The sequence below is a fragment of the Callorhinus ursinus genome, unplaced genomic scaffold, assembly GCF_003265705.2.
Source record: "Callorhinus ursinus isolate GAN/ISIS: 27379988/994484 unplaced genomic scaffold, GSC_fseal_2.0 scaffold25, whole genome shotgun sequence".
In the NCBI taxonomy this organism is placed as follows: domain Eukaryota; kingdom Metazoa; phylum Chordata; class Mammalia; order Carnivora; family Otariidae; genus Callorhinus; species Callorhinus ursinus.
Genome location: NW_027397087.1, coordinates 24,659,632 through 24,686,450, shown reverse-complemented (window position 1 = coordinate 24,686,450; position 26,819 = coordinate 24,659,632). Strand labels below are relative to the sequence as shown.

General features: G+C 45.2%; 1 protein-coding gene and 1 pseudogene across 2 annotated transcripts in view; one reads left to right on the top strand and one right to left on the bottom strand.

The window, feature by feature from the left end:
* LOC112832848 (ATP synthase peripheral stalk subunit d, mitochondrial pseudogene) overlaps positions 1 to 26,819 on the bottom strand; it is a 407,341-nt pseudogene that overhangs the window by 13,688 nt on the left and 366,834 nt on the right.
* Positions 1 to 26,819, top strand: part of MYO1E (myosin IE) — a 190,610-nt gene that overhangs the window by 120,308 nt on the left and 43,483 nt on the right. For both annotated transcript variants that reach the window (XM_025883701.2, XM_073877089.1), the window contains 10 exons: positions 2,102 to 2,236; positions 4,167 to 4,299; positions 9,813 to 10,009; positions 12,656 to 12,736; positions 13,039 to 13,125; positions 15,625 to 15,711; positions 16,707 to 16,874; positions 18,027 to 18,112; positions 20,153 to 20,234; positions 25,381 to 25,487. In XM_025883701.2, the coding sequence (XP_025739486.1) occupies positions 2,102 to 2,236; positions 4,167 to 4,299; positions 9,813 to 10,009; positions 12,656 to 12,736; positions 13,039 to 13,125; positions 15,625 to 15,711; positions 16,707 to 16,874; positions 18,027 to 18,112; positions 20,153 to 20,234; positions 25,381 to 25,487 (1,163 nt within the window). The remainder of the gene's footprint in view (positions 1 to 2,101; positions 2,237 to 4,166; positions 4,300 to 9,812; positions 10,010 to 12,655; positions 12,737 to 13,038; positions 13,126 to 15,624; positions 15,712 to 16,706; positions 16,875 to 18,026; positions 18,113 to 20,152; positions 20,235 to 25,380; positions 25,488 to 26,819) is intronic.

Here is a 26,819-nt window from a genome sequence, read left to right as displayed (position 1 = left end):
CCTTCTCCACATTAAAAAAATTTTTTTTGTTTTCCTCTAAGCTGTCAGGTTTAGGCAATCTAGTCTGCCAAGCCAAGGAGTATTTATTACTATAGTATGTATGAGTCAATGTGCAAAAAATTGTGAGGACGTCCCTACCTGCGAGGAGAGTACGTTCTTGGGGAGAGAAAATAAGAACTTCCCAAAAGTTAAATAATCAAGAAGTGTTAGTATAACTTCAGAACAAAACTAGGAGTGCTTGATTCTTTGCCAGGCAGGAGTCCACGTGGGGAGGTGTGGCTGGGAGGGTGAGGAGAGGTACAGAGGGCGTGCAGGGGAACGAGGTGGGGAGGCTGCTCTGGCAAGTCAGGTGGACCGGTTGGCAAGGGTGGAAGTCTCCCGAAGGGGAGCTCAGAGGAAAGGCTAGAGGTGGGCTAAGGATCTTTAATCCCCGGTCAGGAAGTTCTGACCTGGACGTCCAGAAGCCACGGAGAGTGGGGCTAGAGCAGTGTGCAGGTTGCTCTTAGATTATGTCCCAAGGCTTCGAGTATCCTTGGATTTGCCTACTTTTTAAAATGTTTTTAAGTACTTAAGAAATATAATGATACCAAAACAATTTCTTTATGTATGAGTTTATGTATTAGCATTTCATATATCAGGGGTCCACATCAGATTTTCTTTGAAGAAAGGCCTACAGCTGTTTTTTGTGTTAATTTTACTTTGTTATGGTTTGAAGCTCATTGGATTAGAAGGAAGTTAAAAGCTGTGTCGGGAGCTCATACAGTCTTTTCAGTTAGCTAGCTATCTCAGATGATGGCAAATCATTCTTGCAGGTGGCTAGCTAGCACGTGATGAGGAAGTTTATTCTGGGGCTTGGAGAAGTTCAGAGTCAAGGAAAAGCTTACGGCCACGAGCAGCATGTGTCTGCAGGCTGAAGAGGGTTGAGAAGGGGGGGCAGTTTGAAGATGGAAATGAGAGGCTGGGTGATGCGGATGGGGAGGAAACACAGAAGGGGGAAAATAGGAAGGGGGTGGCACAAAGGTTTTTTTTTTTAAGATTATTTATTTATTTATTTGACAGAGAGATAGCCAGAGCAGGAACACAAGCAGGGGGAGCGGGAGAGGGAGAAGCAGGCTTTTCCGCTGAGCAGGGAGCCCAATGCGGGGCTCGATCCCAGGACCCTGGGATCATGACCTGAGCCAAAGGCAGCTGCTCAACGACTGAGCCACCCAGGTGCCCCGGCACAAAGATTATTTTGAGGAGGCAGAAGAAAGCTAAGGGACCCTGATGTCATGGGTGACCTAGAACTTCTCTGTAATGGAGATGATGTTCCGTCCTTGTGGGGCATGGGGCTGAGATGACATAAGGAACTTGACTGAGATGGAGAAGTGTGGCTAGGCCCTCTCTTTCCCTAAATCCCTCCGGGCTGGAACAGGTGGAGCCAGCTCACACAGGCTGTGTGCATCCGTTCCAAGCACTTCCTCCAACGGGGCTATTTTCTTGGTAGTCTGAAATCAGTCGTGGTAGGAGTATTTACACCACGACAGTCAGCAAACACTACAAATCCATTTTTCTCCCCACGAGTTGATGGTTGAATATCTTTCTAGCACACCACTGGTGGGAGTCCTTTAAGAGGGCCTTGCTCGGACCAAAGGCAAACATCAGAGCAGGCACAGAAAGCCACGGGACAGTCCATTGGGTAGGAGGTTTCAGAGTGCTGGAGCACGGGACCTGGGGCTGCTGTTCCACAGGCATCCGTGGGGAGAAGCGCGAAGGGGCGGCTGCACATCATAAAGCCCTAAGCAAGTTGAGCAGAAACGAAGTAATATGACCTGGCTTGTTTTCCACTCCTCTGAGGGCTCTCACCCACACAGCACTGCAGTTCTCTTCATTGGACGAGGGGAAAGTCTCAGCTCTTATAGGTCTTACCAGAGTTCAGAACTCGAATTTGCAGAGATGATCCGGGGCTACCACCAGCAGAGCAGCTATCCTGAAGCCCGTATTTTGGAGATGAGGAGCACCCATCATTTCAGAAGGCAGGGTCAGAACGTGCTCATCACCTGGGCCCTGGCGTGGGGCCTCGGCTTGGTGGGCACACCACACCCCACTTCCTTTTGTCCAGCTCATCGAGGGCGCCTCTGCAGAGCAGAAGCACAGCCTCGGCATCACCAGCATGGACTATTACTACTACCTGAGCCTCTCTGGGTCCTACAAGGTGGACGACATCGACGACAGGCGGGAGTTTCAGGAAACACTGGTAAGTGCTGGCTCAGGGCCAGGCAGGAGGAGCTCTGCGGCGCCCAAAGGGCAGGGAGGGTTAAGAGCGAAGAGCCGCGGGAAATTTCCACCTCATTCTGCTGCAAGCTCTCCATTTCCTTAAGCCTATGTGTAAGCACCCTTCAAGAGCCATGCGCCCAGCTGCCTGAGGACCATCGAATGAGTTGAAATGGGTAAAGAAGTGAATTCCTCATCCCCCACCCCCACCCTGCAGGGGCTCTGATTAACAGGTGAACACCGTTATAGGTAATACATTTACCATCCCAGTTTGCCTAGAGCTTATGCCATTGCTGAGCTGTTTCCTCAGAAAGGTGAAGCGAAGACCACCCTTCTGATCTTTTCCAACACCTCCATGTGCATTCCCTTTTACCTCCACACTGAACGGGCAGAGGGCAGCCCTCGCCTCCATGCCCTTCCTGCAGCGTGCATGTTATGGTACCAAGTGTCAACCCCGGAACATTATTGAGGGGTCACATCTTCAGGGAAACAACTCAGTAAGTCAATTTAGAACTTTCTCGGGCTGTTCACCCATTTAGCATCACCCTCTGCCTTTTGAGTCCGCTTCCTGCCAGGCCCATCCCTCAGCCCAGACCCAGATGCGAGGCGGGGACTCTGACAGGGCAAGTGGGGGTGCGGTTTGAGAGGAGCTGATCTCCTGCTTGGTGGGGGGGGGCAGGCCGCTCAGGCACACTGTATCCTGGGTGCAGGAAAGAAGACAGCACCAAGGGGCCACATGGCCTCAAGGGAGCAGAGAGAAGAAATGCAGATGGGGGGCCTGCATTGGTCCTAGCGTGTGGTGCTCTTAGGATTCAGATAAATAAGTCTCGGCATGTCAGCTGGTTTTACTGAAGTTAACGGGCCTCAGAAACAAGACTTTCCTATTGATGCTTTCATTTTATTTGCTGGAGAGTTTTAATCAAGATCCTTTTTCAAGTACAATCTATTTTTGCCCTCCTGACGTGGCAAAAGATCTCCAAAGTCTCCTTGGAGTAACTGGAAAGGGGGCATCCGTGCCCTTGGAGGGAGGGGGGTGGCAGTGAGGACACCCACAGGGTACAAGGACAGGGTGCTGACTGGGTATCCTGCTGCTCCCTCTGTGTATCTCTGCTCCTGGAGATCTCCTGCTGGGGGATGGTGTGCTGGATCTAAAGACAGAACTGCCTTCCCAGTGTGCCCCTGACACTTGAGAAGAGTGGGTGAGTGCGTTGGGCAGTGACCGTATCCTACAGCGCCTTCCAGCTGCCACTGCTAGCTAAGTCCCATGTGGCCGCACAACTCAATCTAAGCTTTGGCTTTTTTAAAAAATTTTTTATTATTTTTATTAACATATAATGTTTGTTTCAGGGGTCCAGGTCTGTTAGTCATCAGTCTTACACAATACACAGTGCTCCCCACAACACATACCCTCCCCAGTGTCCATCACCCAGACACCCCATCCCTCCCACCCCCCTCCACTCCAGCAGCCTTCAGTTTCCTGAGATTAAGAGTCTCTTATGTTTGTCTCCCTCTCTAGTATCGTCTTGTTTCATTTTTTCCTCCCTTCCCCTGTGATCCTCTGCCTTGTTTCTCAAATTCCTCGTATCAGTAAGATCATATGATACTTATCTTTCTCTGATTAACTTATTTCGCTTAGCATAATACCCTCTAGTTCCATCCACGTCCTTGCAAAAGGCAAGATTTCATTTTTTTGATGGCTGCATAATATTCCATCGTATATATATATATATATATATATATATATATATATATATACATATACACCACATCTTCTTTATCCTTTCATCTGTTGATGGACATCTGGGCTCTTTCCATAGTTTGGCTCTTGTGGACGTTTAAGCTTTGGCCTCTTTATTACGTGCTTAGAAAGCTGGCGGCTGACCCACCTGGATGATTTCTCTTTTCTCCTCCAGCACGCGATGAACGTGATCGGGATCTTCGCAGAGGAGCAGATGCTGGTGCTGCAGATCGTGGCGGGTGTCCTCCACCTGGGGAACATCAGCTTCAAGGAAGTTGGCAATTACGCGGCCGTGGAGAGTGAGGAGTGTGAGTAGCTCTGGCACACGGCGGGTGAATGTGGGTGAACAATCGGTTGGCGCCGCCGCAGGTAACCGACCGATGTCCTTTGCTAGGGTCTCAGCCAGGGATTTGGGGAAGTCATGTGTCCTTTTGGGGCAGAACAAAAGGCCTTCAGAGAGTCTGGGCTTCTGGTCACCTGCCCCCCTCACCACATCCCACACCAGTAGACCATTCATGAGATCGTCTCAGTTTCAATTTACCATCAACCTTGGGGGAGTCTGGCCGAATTTCACACCTAGGTTTAAAAATAAAGTGATACTTTAATGAAGATGAGAGTAATAGCCAAATAACTCCAAAGATTTGTCTCCTAAGAAAAATCTTCTCTGTACCTGACTTGTAGGGCCTCCTCCACTCACCTCACGGTCCTGAAGAGCCGCTGATCATGTTTATGTCCGTATGGAAAGCTTGCAGATGAAGCTTATCTGGGGGCTGGTTTAGATTGAATTCTGAAAACAAAAACGAATGGGCACTGGCTATTGTGTTGGTAGTGCTGGTGATCACCTTTCATGGTCAGCTCTGTAATAGAGCCTGAAGACTGAAGGATCATGTTTGCTCTTGGGGAAGAGATCGGTCCTTCCTGCAGACACCTTATTGGTTTGTGTGGCGACTTTAGCCTCTGAGGCATCAGATGGCTTTCCAGGCTGCTCTCAACCCACACAGCCTTTAACCACCCAGGAAGACATTTCTTCCTTTCTCAGCATTCTTCCAGAATGATAAATTTAGATGCTTAGTAATAAATAGTATCCCACTCATTGCTGACAATGCAGGGAGGCTATTTCCATTCCAAATAAGGTTCTTTTTTTATATTTTTGTTTTCTTTTGTGATAAAAGAGGGAAGTTCTGCTAACTTCTGATGTCTGTCTGATAAAGAGAAAGATGAATTATGTTGACCAGGGAAGTGAGTGGTGGGGGAAAACACTAAATATACACGGTGTGCCTAAAGTCTAGAAACAGGACCTAATAATAATCACTGTGTTTCTAGACTTATGTACATTTTCCTTCACATTTAACAAATGCACATATGTATCCAGGAGGGCCATTGACACTTGTCCTTTTTAACACTGACAGTGTGGGTTTCTTGGTGGTTGCTGTGGAAGCAGAATGAATTTCTCTTGCCTTCTTGGAGAGTACAATCTTTTATTGCCTCTTTATGCTGGAGAACAAAACAACTCCGACACAGCAAGCCTTCCCCCATATGCTTGAGCCAAGAAGTGGTTCATTGCACATCGATGCCTGGAGGAAGTAGCCTCCTCAGCCAACTGGGTAAGGCCCAGGATTGGCAACTGCCTTGCAATGCCTTGATTGGAGTGGTGGAGACCAGGAGAGGCTATGCTTGAGACTAAAGAGAGCTAGCAAAGAGTTGGGCCCTCCTTCTGAGAATTTCTTTCCTGCTCACTTGGTATACCTTAACATGAGTTACTACCTAAGCAGAGTGTCCCCCTTTGCTCGTTGCCTTGTTCCCTTCCCCAGAGGGCACCAGAGTTTCCAGTAATATGTGTTCCTGAGCCTCGATGCTCATCCATTCTTTTTTCTCACTTTTGTGCATAAATGGGGGCATAACACATCATGTTCTATACAGTTGCTTTTTCACTTCACATTATGTCTTGAAGATTATTCTATTCATTAAGAGCTTCATCCCTTTTTAGCTACACAGTATGCCATTGCTTGGCTATGTGTACTTTTACTGAACCAATCATATGTTGGTGGATATCAAGGTGGAACCTCTGCGATTACAACACTGAACACACTAAAATGAATATCCCATGGAATGGATTTTTATTTTTTTATTTTTTAACAAAATCGTTGATTTATTTGACAGAGAGAGAACATGAGCACATGCACAAGCAGGGGGAATGACAGGCAGAGGGAGAGGGAAGCAAACTCCCCTCTGAGCAGGGAGACCAGCGCAGGGCTCGGGCTCCATCCCAGGACCCTGGGATCATGACCTGAGCCGAAGGCAGACGCTTAACCACTGAGCCACCCAGGTGCCTCCTGTAGAATAAATTTTTAGAGGGAAGTGTTCGCCCGTGTTTTTATAAGAGAAGAAAGCAGACTTTCTCTAGCTACTATAGAAAAAGATGGTAAGATTCTGTCACAGCTGACCTAATAAAGCAAAACAGCCCTCAGTAACAACAGATTGTGTTATTGACCCGACCTTAGACTAGTGGAGCTGTAGGATTTCCTGAGACAAACCTGTACATTGCTTAGAAGGCAAACAAACCTCAGCTTAAGCACATGTGTATCCCTCATAGTCACTACAGTAAGATGACATACTTTTGGAAACAAGTCTTGCTCCAAAGATATTAACCTGTGAATGTTGTTGAAGGGAAAAAAAAACATATGAAAATAGCAATGGAAAGTATGAGTGACGATGCCCATCTTTTTTGCAATGTGACTGATGGATTAGAGAGCACGGAACCTCAACACCGAAGACAGCCCACATTTACCTTGCCATTTCTTTTAGATTTGTCAAACAGCATTTTGTTTTTGCTACATCTTTTTAGTTTATCTCCTCTGTGCTTCAGATGCACCCAGAAAAAATTAATCCAACTTTGCTTTACACTTCAGTGCAATGACAGAAATCTGTTCTTATCATCAAAATGTGTTGCAACATTACTTTCTAGCAGGTTCTTTTATGTTCTGCGTAACTCTGATTAATGATACCAGAGTTATAGCAGCATTTTGAAATTAATGCCTCCTCCCTCCCTCGCTCCCTCCCCACAGCCTCCAAGCTTCTGTACTGATGTCCCTCTCCAGCCGCACCTATACCCGTGCTTATGGAAGGTCACAGCCTGAAGGAAGTCAGTATGAGCAGCCCTATAATTTCAGCACCAGGGCCGCCACTGAAGAAAATACAGGGCCCTAAAAGCTTGTACTTGAAAAACATGGCATGGATTTTTTTTTTTTTTTTCCAAGCGAGCACTAGATTTCCTCTCTAAACTTCTTAGGGGTCTCCCTAAGTTTGTGGCTCTGATTCTTGGCCAGATTCCATGCTTTGGTTTTCAAGTGCATCTGGTCCTTCACTCCTGACCTCTTCTATAGAAGCTGTGGGGGACTCAGACATTAGTATGTTTCTTTTTCAGTCTTAGATAAGGACCCAAGGATTTAGCCCTTCATGTTGTATTTCTTTAGTTATGGTCAGAAAGTTTTACCAAATATTTTATTTTACTTTTATTTATTTATTTTTAAAGATTGTATTTATTTATTTGAAAGAGAGACACAGCGAGAGAGGGAACACAAGCAGGGGGAGTGGGAGAGGGAGAAGCAGGCTTTTCCGCTGAGCAGGGAGCCCGATGCGGGGCTCGATCCCAGGACCCTGGGATCACGTCCTGAGCCGAAGGCAGACGCTTAACGACTGAGCCACCCTGGTGCCCCATTTTTACCAAATATGTTAACTGTGTCCCTATTTTAGCATGATCAGGGGCTTGGGAGACGCCCATGTTTTATAAAACAGACAAATGGAGGCTAATTATTCATCGTATCAAGGCATTTACTATGGTGTAGTTACTGTGAACAGTGAGGGGCCCTGGTGAATTTACTCTAAACCCTTGGTAATAATATCTACTGTATCAAGTGAGACATGTTATGTTATCTAACTGCCTAGTGGTGGTGGTAATAACCAACATCATAGCTTCCCCTTAGTAAAGACCTCTTACATGTCAGACACTTTGGTAAATGTCTCTTGATTCTCCCAACAACCACACACGTGTCTAGTCTGCCTTATGGGCGTCTTCCGTCCTTGCCCTGTGCAAAGCTTAAGTTTCAATTTAGTGGAAGACCCATCCAGATTCCTAAACGTATGTGTTAACATGAAAACCAAACTAAAGGAATTGGCCATTGGCAAATGAGTGCCTTGATTTTGTTCACATGCCCTTTGTAAAAGGAAGCCCTTATACGAGTCAGAGCATTTCGGTAGAACATGAGCATAGATAATAAATACCTTGCTCTGGCATTATACTTCTTCAAAATGCATTCACTGACTTAATCTCGTTGGAAGGGATCTACTGAGAAATGTCAGCCCGTTCAGTCTAACACCATCTGTGAAATTCAGATATTCTTTATTGGGAGGCTTGTGATTTTTTGAGCCTTATCATAAAGTCTTTAACAAAATCCTTTTACCAGAAACTGTTGATACAGTTTATGCAGAAAAAGAAGACTCATATCCCAAGTTTAGAGTTTGGATTTGTGTCCATGAAAATCTTTCATTCATACTACAAAAAATCTGAGCATTCTTTCATGACCCAGAATGGTGTCACTTATTCATATTAGAGTGTTTGGAGCAAAAATCAAGAAAATCCATTTATATCACTGGCCCTCTCTTGGCAAGTTTCATGACCTGAATAAGTTACTAAGCCATCTATTCAGCTCTTCTCTTCGAAGACCAAAGCCATGTTACTATGTGTCCTTAGGATGGCTTGGGTGTGCTGTGGGTGAATAGCAGCGGTGCCCTCCGTGGCGCTCCATCTGCCTCTCCCAGAGACATCTCGTAAATCACACCCCCCACCCACCCGGAAGCCATTCAGCCCCCCTTTGACTCTAGCCTAAATTTCTCCTACGATGCAAGGACCTCCACTGTCAGGGTTCACCCTAACCTTGTAACCGCCTACCTTTCCAGCTACGGCCAATGCTGGTCCACTTCCTACACCTTTACCGTGTCTCCCACCCTGCTCCCTCCACCCCTGTGCACGTCCCCCTGCACTCCCCTCTTTCCTCTTCCTCTGCATCTGTTCAAAGCCTGTTCATCCTTTCAGGCCCCACCCGAGTCCCACATCTTCCTCGACTGCCCAGCAAGTCATAATACCTTCCTGTTCTAAATTCCTCCAGGACCTTATTTTCTCCCTGTATCACCTGTTCAGCTTTTGGTAGGCTTCTTAGTTAGCTAAGCTGTCCACGCCTCATCTAGACTCCCTTCAAGATTTCTTAACATTTTGTGTTCTGTCCTCTCTAATAAACCTACGTGTGGTAAGCGCTCAAGAAATAGATGATTATTATGATATTGTCATTATTACTTTCCTGATACCAGGTGCTTCAACATCCTTGGGAATGATGCTATGAAAACACCGTACCAGAAAGGAAGAAAACAATTTTTGGAGCCAAAGAAATATCTCTTGATTTAGTTTCCTTCCGGGCTTCCTTGCTGCAAGCTTGGAGAGATGTCCATTTTAGGCATGTAGCTGTGATCTCAGCAGGGGGATTGGTTCCCCATCCTTCTTGGATCACTGATTTGTATTATTGGAAGTCTCAGCCGTCATAGGAATGGACTCATGTAAATAGAACAGTTGAGAAGAACAAAGTGTATGGGTGTGTGTGTGAGACTGCTGACAAGCAGTCTTCACTAGAGTGAAAGTTTTGGGGGGGCCAGTGATGGTGTCTTGTGTCTTGTAGGTGCACGTGTGCACACATAAAAGTGCCTCCGCGTGTTTACGAAAGGAATTGTTAAAATTCTGAAAGACAGCCATGTTTTGTTTTGTTTTCTGTAGTTTTGGCTTTTCCTGCATATCTTCTGGGGATAAACCAGGACAGGTTGAAAGAAAAGCTCACAAGCCGGCAGATGGATAGCAAGTGGGGAGGCAAGTCGGAGTCCATCCACGTGACGCTCAACGTGGAGCAGGCCTGTTACACCAGGGACGCCCTCGCCAAGGCTCTGCACGCCCGAGTCTTTGACTTCTTGGTAGATGTAAGTAAACGCAAGTTAACGCTGGTGGCATTTCACGGCTCAGCTCTGAAGAGTAAAACTCCTAAGGGCTTTGTTTTCACGTTTTGACCTGTTCCTTATAACCATTAGCTTACTCCTCCACTTTTTATCCTTTCACCCTGGGATTATTGAATCCCACTTTTGCTTCTAGAATTGTCCAGCAAGACATTAATACGGTAACAGCTTCTTATGGACAAAATATTTAGTAAAGCCAGAACTACAGAACAGAAAAGGGGAAGACCCGTGGTCATGAAACTTGGTTGACTCTTGAGCCTAAAGCTTTAGAATACTGTGTTTGTCATGTATTGCTATGTTAAAGATTAACCCTAAATTTAGTGGCTTAAACCAGTAAGCATTTATTCTGTCACAGTTTCTGCAAGTGACTTAGCTTGGTGGTTCTGACGTAGGGTTGAGGCTGAAGTCCAGAAGATGATTGCAGCTACAGTCATCTGAAGGCTTGGAAGGTCTCGTCCTAAGCTGGTGCGCTTGTATGGCTTTAGGCAGGACGCCTCTGCTCCCTGCTGCATGAGCCTTCTTTTGGGCTGTTTGAATGTCCTCACAACATGGCAGTTGGTTTCGCCTGGACGGAGTGATCTAAGAGAGAGAACACGGAAGAAGCCACAAAGCTTTTAATTTGTAAGCTTGGACTCGAATATTGACACTCTGCCATATTCTGTTCGTTAGAAGCAAGTTACTAAGTACAGCCCACCGTTAAGGGGAGGAGAATTAGGTTCTACCTTTTGAAGGGAAGTGTATTAAAGAGTTTTTAGATATATTTTAAAACTACCATAGACTGTTTATATGATGGCATAAGCATATATACATATATATATATATATATATATATATATATATATATGTACACCATGTGTAGACACTGAAAATTAGTCTCTCAACCGTATGGAACTGCCAGGGACAGCCTGTGCTAATCATCGTAGCCTCTGAATGGTAGAATAAAATAGCAAACACTTCTGCAGGCCTTACTATGTGCCAGATGCCATTCTAAGTATTTTAGGACAAAACAGTGCGATTCTTCCCACAACCACGCGACCCAGGCATTATTATCCCCGTTTTACGGATAACTTAGGTATGGAGGGGCTAAGGAACTTAGCCAAAGTCACACTACCATTAAGTGATAAATCTAGGAATCACACCCAGGTACTTTGGCCGTGTTCTAGCTCTTCTACCCCTCTGCCTTTTATACATTCAAGCTAGAAAGAACCGTAGGGGAGCCCTGGGGCAAGAAGAGCACCGTGGCCATTTGCTCCAAAACATCTGTGTGAATCCTGGCAACAACATCTATCAGGCTTAAAGTGTGGTTAGGTGTGGTTAGGGTTGAGTAGGGCAGGGCAGGACAGGGTAATTATTTTGTGTACTTTCTGGGGAAGGTCAGGGTCATACTAAGGATTAGTCATCCTTTTAACTTGTCCAGACTCCTCGTTTTACTGACAAGGGAATCTTAAGCCTAGGGATTGGTGGATTTGCCCGAGGCCGTTCAGCAAGAGAGTGATGCAGAGTTGACAGTAGAACCCACGATTCTCATCTCTTTGTTTCCCCGTCCCATGCCTTCCAGGGCTGGGCTTCCTACCTTACTTTCTTTTTGCCTGCCCTTAATTTTTTGTGTGGTAAAAGCAGAGGGACGCCCCATCTAACTAGAGCTAACATTTCCTGGGCACTGAGCAAGAGCCAGGCACAGGGCTGAGGGCTGTGTGTCATGACGCATTAGCTCACAAAAGAGGCCACGTCATTTTCTTGGCTCGGAAAACACCTCTGGTGCTTCCACATTCATCCAGGTGTTCACCATCTCCGGGAACTTTTCTCCTCTGTCCCTGCCTGCCCCGCCTGCCTTTCTGAGGCCCCTGGTGGAACCCGCACCCACCCTCTCGAGTTAGGTCTGGCCGTGGGCTTGCATGTCCCTTCTCACAGTGATCCAGAACACAGACGTGGTAGACGTGCCATTCCATGGAACCTCAGACCCTGCCCCTGGCCCAGGGCAGCCTTGGGGATTCTAATGTCACTGTCGTTGGCAAAATCATAGTGAGGATTCAGTGAAACACATGGAAAGCGCTGCGCAAAGCTGGGCACTGGTGAATGGTAAATACACGGAGGCTGCTTATATTCTCATGACTTCCATAATAATGATTGGTATTATTATCCTTAGCCGGCTCACCCTCTCTCTAAGCTTCTAGCACCAGACATTGTCGTCACGTTGATACCCCTCCCAGCTGTGTTGGGGGCCAATACGTGGCTACTGAATGGGGTCAGTGGAAGTAATATTTATGGATGTTGTCTTATTGGTTCTTTATACGAAGTAGGTTTTACTTCAGTCATCCGAGATGACATTTTCTTCCAATTCTCCAGACTTCCTGAGGAAAAACTAGCTGCCAGAAGTTAATGGCTTTCATCGTTAAAAAACAGTAGCTTTTTCGGATCCTGGTGGCTTCCCAGAGTACTTGACCTTGCAGCAAGCCTTTTTTTGAAGCTGCGAGTCACCTCTCTTCTTGTCATCCTCTGTTCCAGCCCACAGTAGCATTTGCTGGGGACAGTACCTTTCCCTTTCCCCCACGTGTGCCCCTTTCTGAGAGGAAAGAAAATGAGTTAATTGCCATGCTGGTTACTTTCTCCTAGTCCATCAACAAAGCAATGGAGAAGGACCATGAAGAATACAACATCGGCGTCCTGGACATCTATGGCTTTGAAATATTCCAGGTAAGGCCAGTTTGAACAAGTGGGGCTGTGGGAGGGTGGTGCGTTTCATCTGGCTTGAAAGAAACCGTTCTAGGTAACGGAAAAAAACCCACTATAGTTCCTTTTTGCCTCTGTTTAAGTTATTCGTGTACCTTTACTAAATTAGTTTCTCCTAAATATAAACTATGTTGCTGTCTACCGATGCCGCCAACATTTCTGTTAAGGCTTCTCACATTGAAACATTTCACTTAACCGCTTAAGAAATGACTGTATAATGATTTCACAGAAACAATTACATGCAAGTAACTTTTTTTTTTCCACAGAAAAATGGCTTTGAACAGTTCTGTATCAATTTTGTCAATGAAAAATTACAGCAGATTTTTATTGAGCTGACATTAAAGGCAGAACAGGTAAGCAGTCCCTCTTCTTTCCTCCTGTGTTATTTCCAGTGTGTTTTTTTTTAAAAGATAGATAGGAAAGTCTCTCTTTTGGTGCTAGATTCAAGTTTTAGTCTTGTATTAGGAAATATACTTAATAAAGTCAGGCAGAAAAACCCTATGCCGTTGTGACATTTTAGTCTATGAAGTGTAAACACCATCTGCTACAGTTTCTTTCTCCTTTAAGCAAATGATGTTTTGAAGTTGGACTTATTACTGGCTGCTTTTACTACTCTGACTCATTGACCAAGTGGAAAATGGAAACCTAGTTCCAACCCCAATTGTCGATGGCATGGACTGTGTTCCAGAGGAAAAACTTGGGTTTTCTCAGATTTGCTCTACTCCCAGTCTTCCTTAAAAATCAATGTGTCTTTAACAAAGCTCGTAGTTTTCACTCTGACTTGAAGGAACATGCCTTGGTTATAGTTTCTCCTCAGAGTTCAGGGCAGGTTTCCTTTGATTCAGGGTTCCATGTTGTTTTGGATTCCTAGGGTTGCTGTCACAATGTACCACCAACTGAGTGGCTTGAAACAACAGAAGTGTCTTCTGTCACAGTTCGGGAGGCCAGAGTCTGAAACCATGATGTCCCTAGGGCCACATGCCTTCCTCGCCTCTTCCAGCTTCTGAGGCTCCTGGTGGTCTTTGTTCTGTGTCAGTGTAACTCCAGGCTCTGCCTCTACCTTCATGTGGCTTTTCTTCTCTGTGTGTCTCTCTGTGCCCAAATCTCCCTCTTCTTTCTCTTGTAAAGACACCAGTCATCGGATTAAGGGATCACCCTCAATCCAGGATGATTTCATTTACAAGATCCTTAGCTTAACTATATTTCAAAGATCCTATTTCCAAAACCTTCCATTTCGAAGTTCTAGGACATGAAATCTTGGGGGACACATGCAACCCACTATACATGTGAAAGGCTATTTGGGGGACATTAAGTTATGGAAGTGTTCGTGCCTCTGCCTGGGAATCACTGAGCAGCGGTTTCCACATAAATCTCTGCCCTGGTGTTCGAGCCTTCCATCCCGTCAGAGCAGCTAGCGCAAAACACCTAGGGTAAAGGGTGGTAGGGACTGAGACTGGATGATGTAGGCAGAGCCTAGGTCATATAGGAATGTTGTCCAGCGTGGCAAAAGCTTCACATTTTGTAGGAAGTGTGATGGGAAACCCTGGGGGAATTTTGAGCAGAGCATGACATGGTCTGATTTGTGTTTTTGAAAAGGTTATTCAGGCTCTATAGACTTGTGGAGTGGGCTGAGGGGAAGACAAACAGGAGTAGGAAGTTTAAAAACCAGTTAGGAGACTGGGCAAGAAATGGTGGGGGTGTAGACAATGATGGTACCATTAGAGATAGTAACACCATGAGAGGTGGTCAGATTCAGCTTGTGTTTTGGAAAGTGAGTCAGCATGACTTGCTCAAAATAATTAGCAAGAAGCCAAGAAGGAAAGAGGAATTAAAGATGATTGCTCCCTTTGTCGCTTGAATCACAGGGCCAATGGTGAGGCGATTTGCTCAAGAGTGAGATTAGGAGAGTTGGGTGGCGGTGGTGGGGAAATGCCGAATCAGATCTCCAGTGAACAAGTTCCATCTGTAAGGCCTGTGACACGTCTGAACAGAGACTCTAATGTATGAAATGTGCATGACCCTGGAATTCACGGGGGAGGTCTAGACTAGAGAAATGAATTCGGGGGTCATTAGCCTGCAGGTTCTATTTAAAACCATGGGATTGATTGAAATCCCCTAGAGAAGCAGGGCTGAGAATATAGGAAGGCTGGAAGATTGAGTCCAGAGACTCCATCAGGTGAAGATCTGGAAAGAAGTTGACAAAGCAAGACTGGTGAGGAAGGAAGGAAACCAGGAGAACGTGGTGGTGTTCATCAAGTTAAATGAGCAACTCGCGTGAGTGAGAGGCCTTCCCTTTGGGTGCCTCGAGGCTAATCCGTACCGCTGTCCTTACATTAAATTCAAAGAGATGATTTTGTAACTGGACCTGTAGGTTAAGCCATACTAAATTGCCATCGTTTGAATATCGAAAATGATTGTGTGGTAACAAATTTCATAGGTTTCAAACTAAAAATTACCAAGCATGAGGCATCTGGCTGGCTTAGTCGGTAGAGCATTTGACTCTTCATCTCAGGGTCGTGTGTTTGAGCCCCACGTTGGGCACAGAGTTTTCTTAAAAAGAAGGAAAGAGAGAGAGAGAGAAAGAAAGAGAGAGAGAGAGAAAGAAAGAGAGAGAGAGAGAGAGAGAGAAAGAAAGAAAGAAAGAAAGAAAGAAAGAAAGAAAGAAAGAAAGAAAGAAAGAAAGAAAAAGAAAATTACCAAGCAATGAAATGTTCCTTTCTGTTCCCATTTTATGTCAAAGGGCATTCCAATTTTTCTTTCATTGTGATCTCTGTGCCTTACTAGTCATCTGTGTGGCACTCTAGCTAGTCTTCACTGGGTAATAATGTGAATCCCCGCTTTCTGTCCCTCAGGAAGAATATGTTCAAGAGGGAATAAGATGGACACCCATTGAGTACTTTAATAACAAAATTGTGTGTGACCTCATAGAGAACAAAGTTGTAAGTATCAGTCTGGTGTGTCTCTTCACTGCACACAGGTTTATGTCAAGTGGGTTTTTGTTCTCTTGTGTCATTGCTTTAGAGTAGGGGAAGTGACAACTCTGATTTGCAGAGAATTTTAGCAATGACATCAATTGTGTGTATAGATGTCTGTGTAGTAATATGAACATGTGTATATGAATAAAATGCCAGTTTACAAATGGAAGTTGTTACTGCATTCTGAGAGAAGATGTCTGTGACTTAAATGGGTGGCATAGAGAATGCAGAGGCATAGAATTGGCCCTGCCTTCTGGACCATCTATACAGTTCCTAGGACTGTAGCCCTAAAATTTATCCAAAAGAAAACAAGAAGGGTGTAGGCAGAGATCTCCACAGTACTGTTTGTTTGGTTTGGTTTTTTATAAAAGTCCAAAACTGGTAACAGTAAAAACATCCAAAGACAATTCAGTCTTTAAATAACCTATAGCATATCAGAGCAGGAAAATACAGCCATTAAAATAGTAAGTATGAAGACTATGTAAAGCATGGAGATTGTTTATAAAATAATGTTATGCGAAAAGAGTAATGCATGAGAGAATGTGTCCACTCTATAACCGTGTAAACCATGCCTCTGTGGGTAACAGGCTGAAAGTGAACATTAGGAAATGAATTAGGGTCAAAGGAAAATGTTTTCATTTTTCTTTTGGGTTTTTAAAAGCAACTTAGTACAAATAGGAGTCAACAGATAGTGATCTTTATATGAGTTTGAATAGAACTTCAGGGAGTTAAACCTTTTTTTTTTGAAAATGAACTTTGCTCCATCATTAGATCCAAGCAGTTAACTCCCATTTGGGATTATTAATGGCATTCTTGCTCAGTCAGGGAAAGACTGACTTTCAAGATGGTATCTTGAGTCTGGAGAACCATTTCCTTGCTAAAGAAAAGACCCAATAAGCCACTGAACTGGGGCTTTCAACAGTCGCTGAATTGGGGCTTTGCTCTCTTGGTCCCATCAGAACCCTCCTGGGATCATGAGCATCCTGGATGACGTGTGTGCCACGATGCATGCAGTAGGGGAGGGGGCAGATCAGACGCTCCTGCAGAAACTTCAGATGCAGATTGGAAATCACGAGCACTTCAACAGCTGGAACCAAGGCTTCATTATTCACCATTATGCTGGAAAGGTATGTCCAGAGAACGGGGGCCCCGCGGGATAGGAGAAGTTACCCTTCCCAATGTCTGCCTTCATTAAGCCGTTGGGTCTGTGATCTGTTTTCTCATGAGGCAACTGATAACAATATCCGTATAGCTTCATCTGCCTCACTGTATTTTATTCATTCAGCGGTCATCCATTCATTCAACAACACGGGACCAATGAGGTATTTGCAGAGGCAGAACGAAGGGTAGTAGACACTACTGCATATTTTTAAATCATGAATTGCCCTGGCGTGTATATTAACTGCTGAAGGGATGGATTTTTGTCTTGCCTCTTGCAACAATCACAAGCCTGTATCCCTCACCTGCTTGTGCCACTGGGAGTATACATAAGGCTTGCTCTGGGGGCCCCTGGCTGGCTCAGTCAGTAGAACATCCGACTCTTGATCTCAGGATCGTGAGTTCAAGCCCCGTGTTAGGCACGGAGCCTACTTAAAATAAGTAAATAAATAAAAATAAAGGCTTGCTTTTGATGTTGGTCTTCATAAGATGCATGATTATTGGGTGCCTCCCGGGTACCAGGCTTTGTCTAGGTGCTGGTGATACAAAGATAAGTGAGTTGAGGTCATGATATTTAGGGTCTTCTAATCCTATGGAAATCCACTGGTCTCACCTTTCATCCCATCTGCTCTCTTGTTAACCAGCGTCCCTGAGCATGAGTTTTTGGCTGACTTGATCCAATTATGATACCATTTGTGGAAGAAATTGCAAAACCTCAGATGACATGTCCCATTGCAATGGATTAATGAGCAGAAGGAGTTTTCTTTTATTCTGTTGTAATGAAAATTTAGCAAAAGAATTAAGTTTATTACTTAGACAGTCCTGTGGATTAACTAGAGAAAGGGTATGTGGTCACGGTAGCTGGAGTCCTGGTCATAGATCATCTGGGCCATGTAGGCAGCCGGATGCCACTCATCAACATCCACAGACCATCACCACGTAAGTTAGCTAACAAGTTAAATAAAACATGCACAGCCTTAATGTGACAGTTCATGATGAAATCCCTATTGTACATCTGGAAATATTCACATTCTAGTAAGAATAGCTATGCCAACTTGGATTTTTTTTGTTCGGTGAAATACTTACAGGATAAAATTAGGTTTCTTTCCATTCTTGGCCAGGTATCCTATGACATGGATGGCTTTTGTGAAAGGAACCGTGATGTGCTTTTTATGGATCTGATCGAGCTTATGCAGAGCAGTGAGTTGTAAGTGTATTTTGCCTTATCTGACATGGGATGTAGTTTTGATCAAATTTTTAGTGTTTAAAAAACAACAACAACAACAACTTGTGGCATTTGAGTGGTCAGCAGTTAGTTCCTTTGAGTTCTCAGGTCCAGATGATTAATGGACAATTTGGTTTTTCATAATAATTTTTCTTTTCCAATCCCATGTACCCCTAACATCTTCTGCCTCCAGATTCTGTGTGCTATGTGCATGCCCTTCAGGGCCCCTAGCTTCATCATTTTCAGCAGTATAATCAGAGAGAGGCGACTACCCTGGGGTTGGGTTGGGATGACCATTTCTGACTAAGAGTGGAATGTTCTGGTTCTGTGATACTCTGCCCTTAGAATATCATCCCAAGAATTTTCCATGGTCACTTAATTTTTTGAATGGCTAAAGGCTTAGCAGGATGTGAGATGACGTGTCCCTGAACCACTTGGAAAATGGCCCAAGAAATTTGGGAGGGACAACTTAAGAGGGATTTCCTTGGGGCGCCTGGGTGGCTCAGTCGTTAAGCATCTGCCTTCGGCTCAGGTCATGATCCCGGGGTCCTGGGATCGAGCCCCGCATTGGGCTCCCTGCTCCAAGGGAAGCCTGTTTCTCCCTCTCCCGCTCCCCCTGCTTGTGTTCTCTCTCTCGCTGTGTCTCTCTCTGTCAAATAAATAAATAAAATTTAAAAAAAGAAAAAAGAAAGAAAAACAAGTGTGCTTTTCAGGCTTTGGCCAGAAGTTGTTCTTCTCCATTTCATTCTCTTCCATCCCCCGCCCGCCCAAACTCCCCTGGCCCACATCTCCCCGTGCTGTACTTCCCCGTGCTCACGCCCTAGCTTTGGAGATCCTGAATTTGTTTTCGTTTGAAAACACAGAAAATTGATTTGCTCCTCTCTTAAAACGTCAGGTCAGCCGAAAGTCCTGCCTCGTGGGTTTTTATGCCTGTCAGGTGCAGACCTGCTTTCAGAATTTTTTTTATTATTATTAAAATTACTGCCGAGTTTGAGAGCTACTGATGCTCCCACATAAACTCCTGTCCTATAGACATGGTCTGTTGCTTATTAAACATGTTTGCTGCAAAACTCTGTAATCACGTCTGGTCAAGTTAAAAGTAGATTGTGGGGAGACTTCCTAGAAAATTCGAGGTGGCCCCAAAGCCATTTAGGAGGAATTGAATTTGAGGGTCAGATTGCCGGTTTACACGGATGACTTTATTCAGTCAGCTAGCACATATTTATCAAGCACCCACCGTGTACCAGGCTGTGTCCAGACACCAGAGGCACTGAGGTTACTAGGACATTGTCCCTGCCCCGTGCCTTGGTGCATATGAACAAATGCAGCTCCACTGGAGTGACTAATGAAAATCTATTCAACAGGCAAAGGATTGGTGAATTACTGCTATTCCGCTTAAAATGACTTGTACTGAAAAGCGCAGTTTGTCAAGGTTTTTTGCAGGGGCAGGAGGCACAGTGGACTACTGGCATCGAGTAGGCAAAGGTCACCGATGCTGCAAAATATCCTACAGTGTGTAGGGCAGCCTACCCCTCCCCACCCCAACAAAGAATTCTCTAGCCTCGGATCCCAATATCAGTAGCACCAAGATGGAGAAACCCTGCCTTAGATCAGATCAGGATCTGCACTGGATCCCAACAGTTCATACATATACCCGAGCTCCTGTCTGTCTTACTAATCTTAATGCAGCAAACCCGTACTGACTCCCTCCGTGTGTCCCCTCGTCAAGGTATACCTTGGTTCCAGTGAGTGGGCAAATTCAAAAGGCAGGGTTTTAAAATGTGTTTTCCAGGCTTAGACGCTAAGGTGCTTAGATCTTAGAATTCTTCCTCTGTTTCTCTTGTCCACTGCTTATTTCCCCGAGTCACACCTTGATGGCTCGTGCTTTGAGTCAGATGGAGCTTTCTGGAGCCAAGATTATGCACTTCTGCATGGCCTTTCTGACCATTCTCCATGGAAGTAGGCTTTCAGCCCCTGAGGTGCCCACTGATTGCTAATCCATTTTCTTTCTCCCTTTCCCAGGCCTTTTATAAAGTCCTTATTTCCAGAAAATCTGCAAGCTGACAAGAAGGGGCGCCCGACTACTGCTGGAAGCAAAATAAAGGTTTGTTCTATTTGGGGAGGTTTATAGATGCCTGTAAGAGGCAGGGTTTTCTAGCAGTCAGGAACTGTACCCCTGGGCCAGGATGAGGTCAGCGAGATGTATCAGCCCGGTTACAGAAGATGCCCAGACGTAATGCCGCTGCTTGAAAAAAGGGAGAGGATGCACGTCGAATTGGACTTGGCTGTCCCGAAACCCCAAATGGACATTAAACACCTCATAGCTTCACAGTCAGCGGATGATAATCAGCTACTTTCTACGAGGAGATGGCTTTAATAGGAATCTGGAAGAATTCATATTAAACGAGCAGAGAAAATTTTAGGATTGAGAACCACATTTTGGATTTTGATGACCTTTTACCAGACCCCAACACTTGCCAATTATGGAACTTCACGTACCTGGAATCCTCCTGGGTCTCACGGGGGCAGTTTAAGCCCCCTCCCCACTGGATTTTGCAAGCCCCTTCTTTCTGCAAATTAAGGGCACATCTGGCCCGGTCATGTCTTAACATCTAGAAGGAGTTCCTCCAGTGTTTTTGGGGAGCCCCTGTGGAGAGTGCACTGTGTTATCTAAGCCACGGTGTGATGAAATTCATTGTCCCTAATTACACTCTGAACTTAGAGGTTGTGTCAGACACACTTAGTCATGTAATTCTGTGAGAAAGTCACTAAACTATTTTTTTAAAAAATCATACCAGTTAAATACCACCCCAATTTGATACTCCATAGGACCATCGAATGATTAACAGTAGGGCTCTTGGGTGAGGGGGTGTTGTCCATCGTGTGTGTTGAAATCCCAGCCCTGGCTTTTATTAGCTTGTGATTGCCAGCAAATTGCCTAAACTCTCAGTACCTCTTTTGCTTTATCTGTAAGGTGGGGATCTTTGTACCTATCTCAAGGGTGGACTGTAATCTTGAATTCAGCAATCCGTCTAAGGCACGTAGCGCACTGCTGGAAACATCATACGCACAGAATGTACCTGGTCTCCGATTACACTCTGCTTCGTCTCCATCCGGCCCCTCTCCTGTGCCTTCACTTATTCAGCTCGGCTTCATTCTTAGTGGACTCTTGTCTGCTCATGCCCGTGCCCCCTCCCTGGCTCTGTGCATCCAGATCTTGGTCCACCTCCACAACCACTGCCATTGGACGCCATGGTGGTGGTTGTCTGTTCTTGTTGCTGGCTCTCTTCTCTGAGTGTTTCCTGTATGGAAGCCTGCCTCCCCAGCCCCTGAGGGCAAGAACACTGGCTGGAATAAAGGAAACGACCTCATAGCAATGAGAAGATCCCAGGCGCGAGCAGCCTTTGGGTTTGGAGGAGGAAGTCAGACGCAAGCTCAGTTTTGAACTAGAGGGTAGAGTCCTCTGGGACTGGGGACAGTCATGAGACATTTGAGTCCTAGAGACGTTTAGTAGCCCTGGGACGGTCTCTGGATTGGGTTCACTGGAGCCGGGAGTCCACAGCAGAGAGCAGATGCCATTCTTATGAGGCTTCAGATAGTAATGTCTGCGTGAAGCTTCTGACTCATGCCTTTACTTCAAGGTCCTGGATAAGGATTAGCTCTGGGCTGGAAAATCTAGTCACAAGACTGTCACATTCAGATCCAAGGGGCCCAGATCATCAAGGTTACAATGACTCACTTTCAAGTGGTCTGGATTCTCAGTTGAGCTTATTCCCTATAAAACAGAGGATGGAGGTAGAGGCATCTTTCTCCTCATTGGAAGACTTGACCTCTTTCTTTCCTTCATATTCTTGTCTAGTTGAATGCTCAAAATTGCCACCTTCTGGGCATATTAAAATATTCAGGATTGCAGCAACTGCAAATATGGCTATTGTCTTGGGAGGTCAACCTCAAGTCAGCCAGCTTAAGTACGATTGTAATACTGTCCATATTCTTAACCCTAGGCGTACCGTCCTTTGTGGGTATGTGACCCATGTTCGTCTGATGGTGTACCTCCACGTAGGAATGAAATTCTCCCTGTTTGTACAATCCCCTCTTAAACACCTTTTAGAGACGCATAGCCATGGCCAATCTCTTAGACCTCTCATGTGCACGGTATTTTGCAGATAGTAAGTATCATCTTAATGCTATCCCTGAAGTGCACACATTTAAAGGGATCTGGAGTTCTTCGGAAGAGAAATTAAATTTATGTTCAAGGTAGCTTTAGTGTTGGGTATTCTATTGTATTCTAATTCTTTTAAAATTTCAAACTGATCTGTAGGATCTAATTAATGAATGCTCATTTGGTGAGAACTCCTGTTTTCTTATTTATAAATCATAGTATGCTGTATTTAATTGCACTTTCTGATGTTGAGGCTTCACTAAATTCTACATTGTTGTGACTGGAAGAGACCAGTTTTGCATTGAGAGTCAAAGATTGACGCCGTGGGAAATTGCACTGAGCTCAGCGCTGGCCAAGTGCACAAGCCTGTGGCTTCATCTAAGTGAGAGCAGACTCTGGTGGAGTGGATATGTCAGGAGGCGAAAGCATCATGCGGGGACTGGACTCATTGACTTTTAATGTCTTTTCCAACCTTTAGATTAAGATATTAGAGGTCTTCTAATTCAATCCACTTAGTTTACAGATGGGGAAACTGAGGCCCAGAGAAATTTAGTGATTTGTCATGTAGTTTGCAAATAGTAGAGGCAGAACCCCAACTTGGTCTTGCTAGTAACCTGTGTTGAAGGTAGAACAGGGAACCTTCACCCTATGCCTTTTCTCACTGTCCTGTCTCAATGTTTTGCCTTATCCTTCTCTTGAGCAAGTGCCTTTGGTAGCCTTCTGTCGTAACTCCTGGACTGTCCTGGTCTAGAGTCCGGATAAATCCAGTTGCTGCTTCCCAACCACCTCAGGAGACATCTAAGGTTGACCCATAGCTGAATTCAGGATAATTTTGATGGTCGAGGTGTATTCCTGTTTGCCAAAATGAATTTCCCCACACCTTCAAGGCTTTATCTACTCCTCACTCACTATGTTAATTCCTCTTACATCACACCAAACTATCTCCTGTCTTCCCTAGGAAGGCAGGATAGCCTTGTGTTTAAGGAACAGACTTGGTAGGCTGCACACTTGAGTTCATGCCTCAGTGCTTGTCACTAAGTGTGCCATCTTGAACAATACTTTCTTCATGGTGACATTTCCTTGTCTAAAAAAATCATAATAATAATACTAGTAGCTATTGCTTAGAATCGTGAGGCAGAAATGAGAAGGTCCATGTGTCTAGCCCCTGGTGCACGTTCAGTAAATGTCATCCATTACTACTTGGAGCTAGGGAGACCCATGTCAGTTGGCAGGTCACTCAGGTTACATTTGCCCCTCTGTGTGTTCACACTAAGGTGAAAAGTTGTGCTGTTAAAAGCTTAGGACTGAAGAGTCTGCCAAGTTATTCTTGGAAATTAAAAAGGTTTGATAAAATTAAAATATAAAAAAATAAAAACAAGTTTGGGGACTGAAAAAGAAACTGTATGAGGAGCAGGCCCTGTCCAGCTCCACCTCCTGTGTTGCAAAGATCATCAGATTTGTTCTCAAATACAATCAGCGTCAACAGAGGAGATGGAGGGGCGCCTGGGTGGCTCAGTTGGTTAAGCGACTGCCTTCGGCTCAGGTCATGATCCTGGAGTCCCGGGATCCAGTCCCACATCGGGCTCCCTGCTCAGCAGGGAGTCTGCTTCTCCCTCTGACCCTCTTCCCTCTCGTGCTCTCTATCTCCCATTCTCTCTCTCTCTCTCTCTCAAATAAATAAATAAATAAATAAATAAATAAATAAAATCTTTAAAAAAAAAACAGAGGAGATGGAAGTCCATTTTCTTTTTCACTACAGGGCTTTGCTTTGGCCATCCAACCTCTACAGCTTTGTCCTTTCCTCTAAGCATTGCAACACATGCTGTATCCTGCACATCTAAACGGAGAACATAACTCACCAGGGAACCTCTTGCTTTGAATATACTCAAGAGTTTTTCTCAAGGGTTTCAGATTTCCCAAGCCCATGACAACAGCAAAGCCCTAATTGCAAGAGGGCTGTCTACTGCAGGCAGATCTCTTCTGCTGACTTGGTCATGGTTTTCTGGCTTTCGAGATCCCTCCTCTGTTGTCCTTTAGAGGTTTTCTCTCTTCACACTGATTTGCTCGGGAGGCGAGTTTGGGCCTCCTCCTTGGCCCCACAAGGGCTCAGCTGTGTAGTGGTGGGAATGCTGGTACGAGCCCTGCTCTTTCTTCTGAGTTGGAGATGCTCATGATTTGAAATGCATCATAAGCAATTCCAGCTTTATTTATGTGGCTTTCTCTACTGGAGCCCAGTTTCCTTTTGGGTACCCAGTAAGTGAGAGATGATTTCATATTGAGTATTTGGTGAAGGAGCAGGTTACCTACCACTCAGAAAGCAGATTTGTAAAAGGACATGCTGAGGAAGGTGAATGAAGTGAGTTTTTTTTTTTTTAAGATTTTATTTATTTGGCAGAGAGAGACACAGTGAGAGAGGGAACACAAGCAGGGGGAGTGGGAGAGGGAGAAGCAGGCTTTCCACCGAGTAGGGAGCCCTGGGATCATGACCTGAGCCGAAGGCAGACCTTTAATGACTGAGCCACCCAGGCGCCCCTGAAGTGAGAATTTTGATGTTATCTCCCACTCTTTATGAATTTCCATCATTTTAATACAGTGATTCTTCATTGGTTGGATTGCCCAGAGAGTACAGGGGCCTTTGATGCTTTATCCTTGCAAATAATTTCTCTTCCCTGCCCCACCCTCGCACCAAAAAAAAAAAGTTTATGAGAACAATGTGTTTGCAAAGGCCCTCAATCAGTATAAACTTAATTTGTTAATAACTGGCATGCTTCCTTGTTTCTCATGAAAAGAACTATATGTGAAGATTTACTGGTTTTGTTGTTTTGCTTTATTTTATTAACTATACTAAAAAGACCTGGTTGTTTTTTCAAAATCTAATTTCAAACCCGTGTGTAAGTGTTAAAATCATAAAAGTCAGTAGAGCCTTTAGAAAGAAAGTAGACCAGAGGCAAGCTTAATGAACAAGTTGTCACGAAGATTAATTTCTAGCTGTCTGTTTCCACACTAGAGTTTCATAGCTCCCCTTTGAACCTCGGTCTGCCTGAGAGAAAGTTCCACATTTCCATCTGATGTTACTCTTCCTTTCTAGAAACAAGCCAACGACCTTGTGAGCACCCTGATGAAATGTACACCTCACTACATCCGCTGCATAAAACCAAACGAAACCAAGAAGCCCAGAGACTGGGAGGAAAGCAGGTATGGTCAAGACGGCAGACTGGGGGGCAGTTGAGCCCCGCACGTGTTCCCTCTGCTCAAGATGGGCTACCCGATGCCAAGGGCAGAAGCAGTTTAAATTGCTTTCAGATGTGCTTCGTGTCCTTGTGTCTTAACTTTTTCATGGCAAACGGGGCCTTTTTTTTTCCCCCCTTCCCTTGTCTTTTCCTAAAATGTTAGCAGTGCCATTCGGTTCAGAATTAGCAATTTATAATGTTGATCTTGGCTAGTCTGGGGACAGACAGGGGGAAAAAAAAGCCTTAATACTGCAGAGTCAGGATGGTTTTAAAATTAGTTTGAGGCCCTGTGTGGACATTCTTAGTCCACTTAGCTCCCCATTGGTACCCACAGGATGGGGCCTAGCATGCTCTCAGCTCAGGGTTCAGAGTGAAGGTCTAAAGAGCTGGTTACAAAGCAATCTGTCATTTACTGCTGCTCTAGGTTCAGTAGGAGGACTGACTGTGTTCATGAGCAGAGTGATGACTCCCTCTGGGAGGGACCAAGCCCCAGGGAGGTGTGTGATGTATGGCATGCCGCGAGCCCTCTCCCCTCTGACCCCTGAGGAATGCTGGGCCCCCATTCCTCCTGCGGCAGGCATTTGGGGATGTGGGCTCTGCAGGCTAGAATGGAGGTGATGAGTGGGAAAATGTTACAGATGACTAGAAAATACAGTGTTATCCAATGGGGGAGGGATCCAGACCCCCACTCCTAAGAGGCCCAACTCCACCACCCATGGGCACACAGGAAGCAGGACTGAGGCAAGGCTTTACGGTGACTGGACGGGAGGGAGGAGCCTGCCATTGTCACCGGACAGTCAGGTCCCTGGACAGGAGCATACAGAATTACTATCTTTTTTCTTTTCTCTCTTGGAGAAAAGTAGATAGACTTAGGTACCCAGTGACGTATCAAGGTTGAGCTCCACAATGGCAAGACCAGGAGGGAGAGTCATGGCTGCTAGTCTCCCCCTCGGAGAGTCGTGGGTAGGTCCATTTCCATCCTGCCGGTGAGAGCCTTTCTAAGCATGGCAGGCAGGCGAGACCTGGTCCGTTACAAGAGGGCCAAGATGAGTGGGGAGGAACGTGCCCAGGGCCCAGCATTCGCTGTTAGGCCTTGTTTGCATTTTCCCACTTCATGTACAGCCCGAGTCTGTTTTCTCCCCTCACGCGGCCGTGGGATGTAGCAGCCTTCCGTTTCGTCAGTCGCGATATTCTGAGGAATCTCATCCATAGAGACATGCTCCTCAGGCATCCTTTCTATTGAATGGCTGACCATGATTCCCCTTAAACATGATCAGGTAACAATATAGAGGCTCCA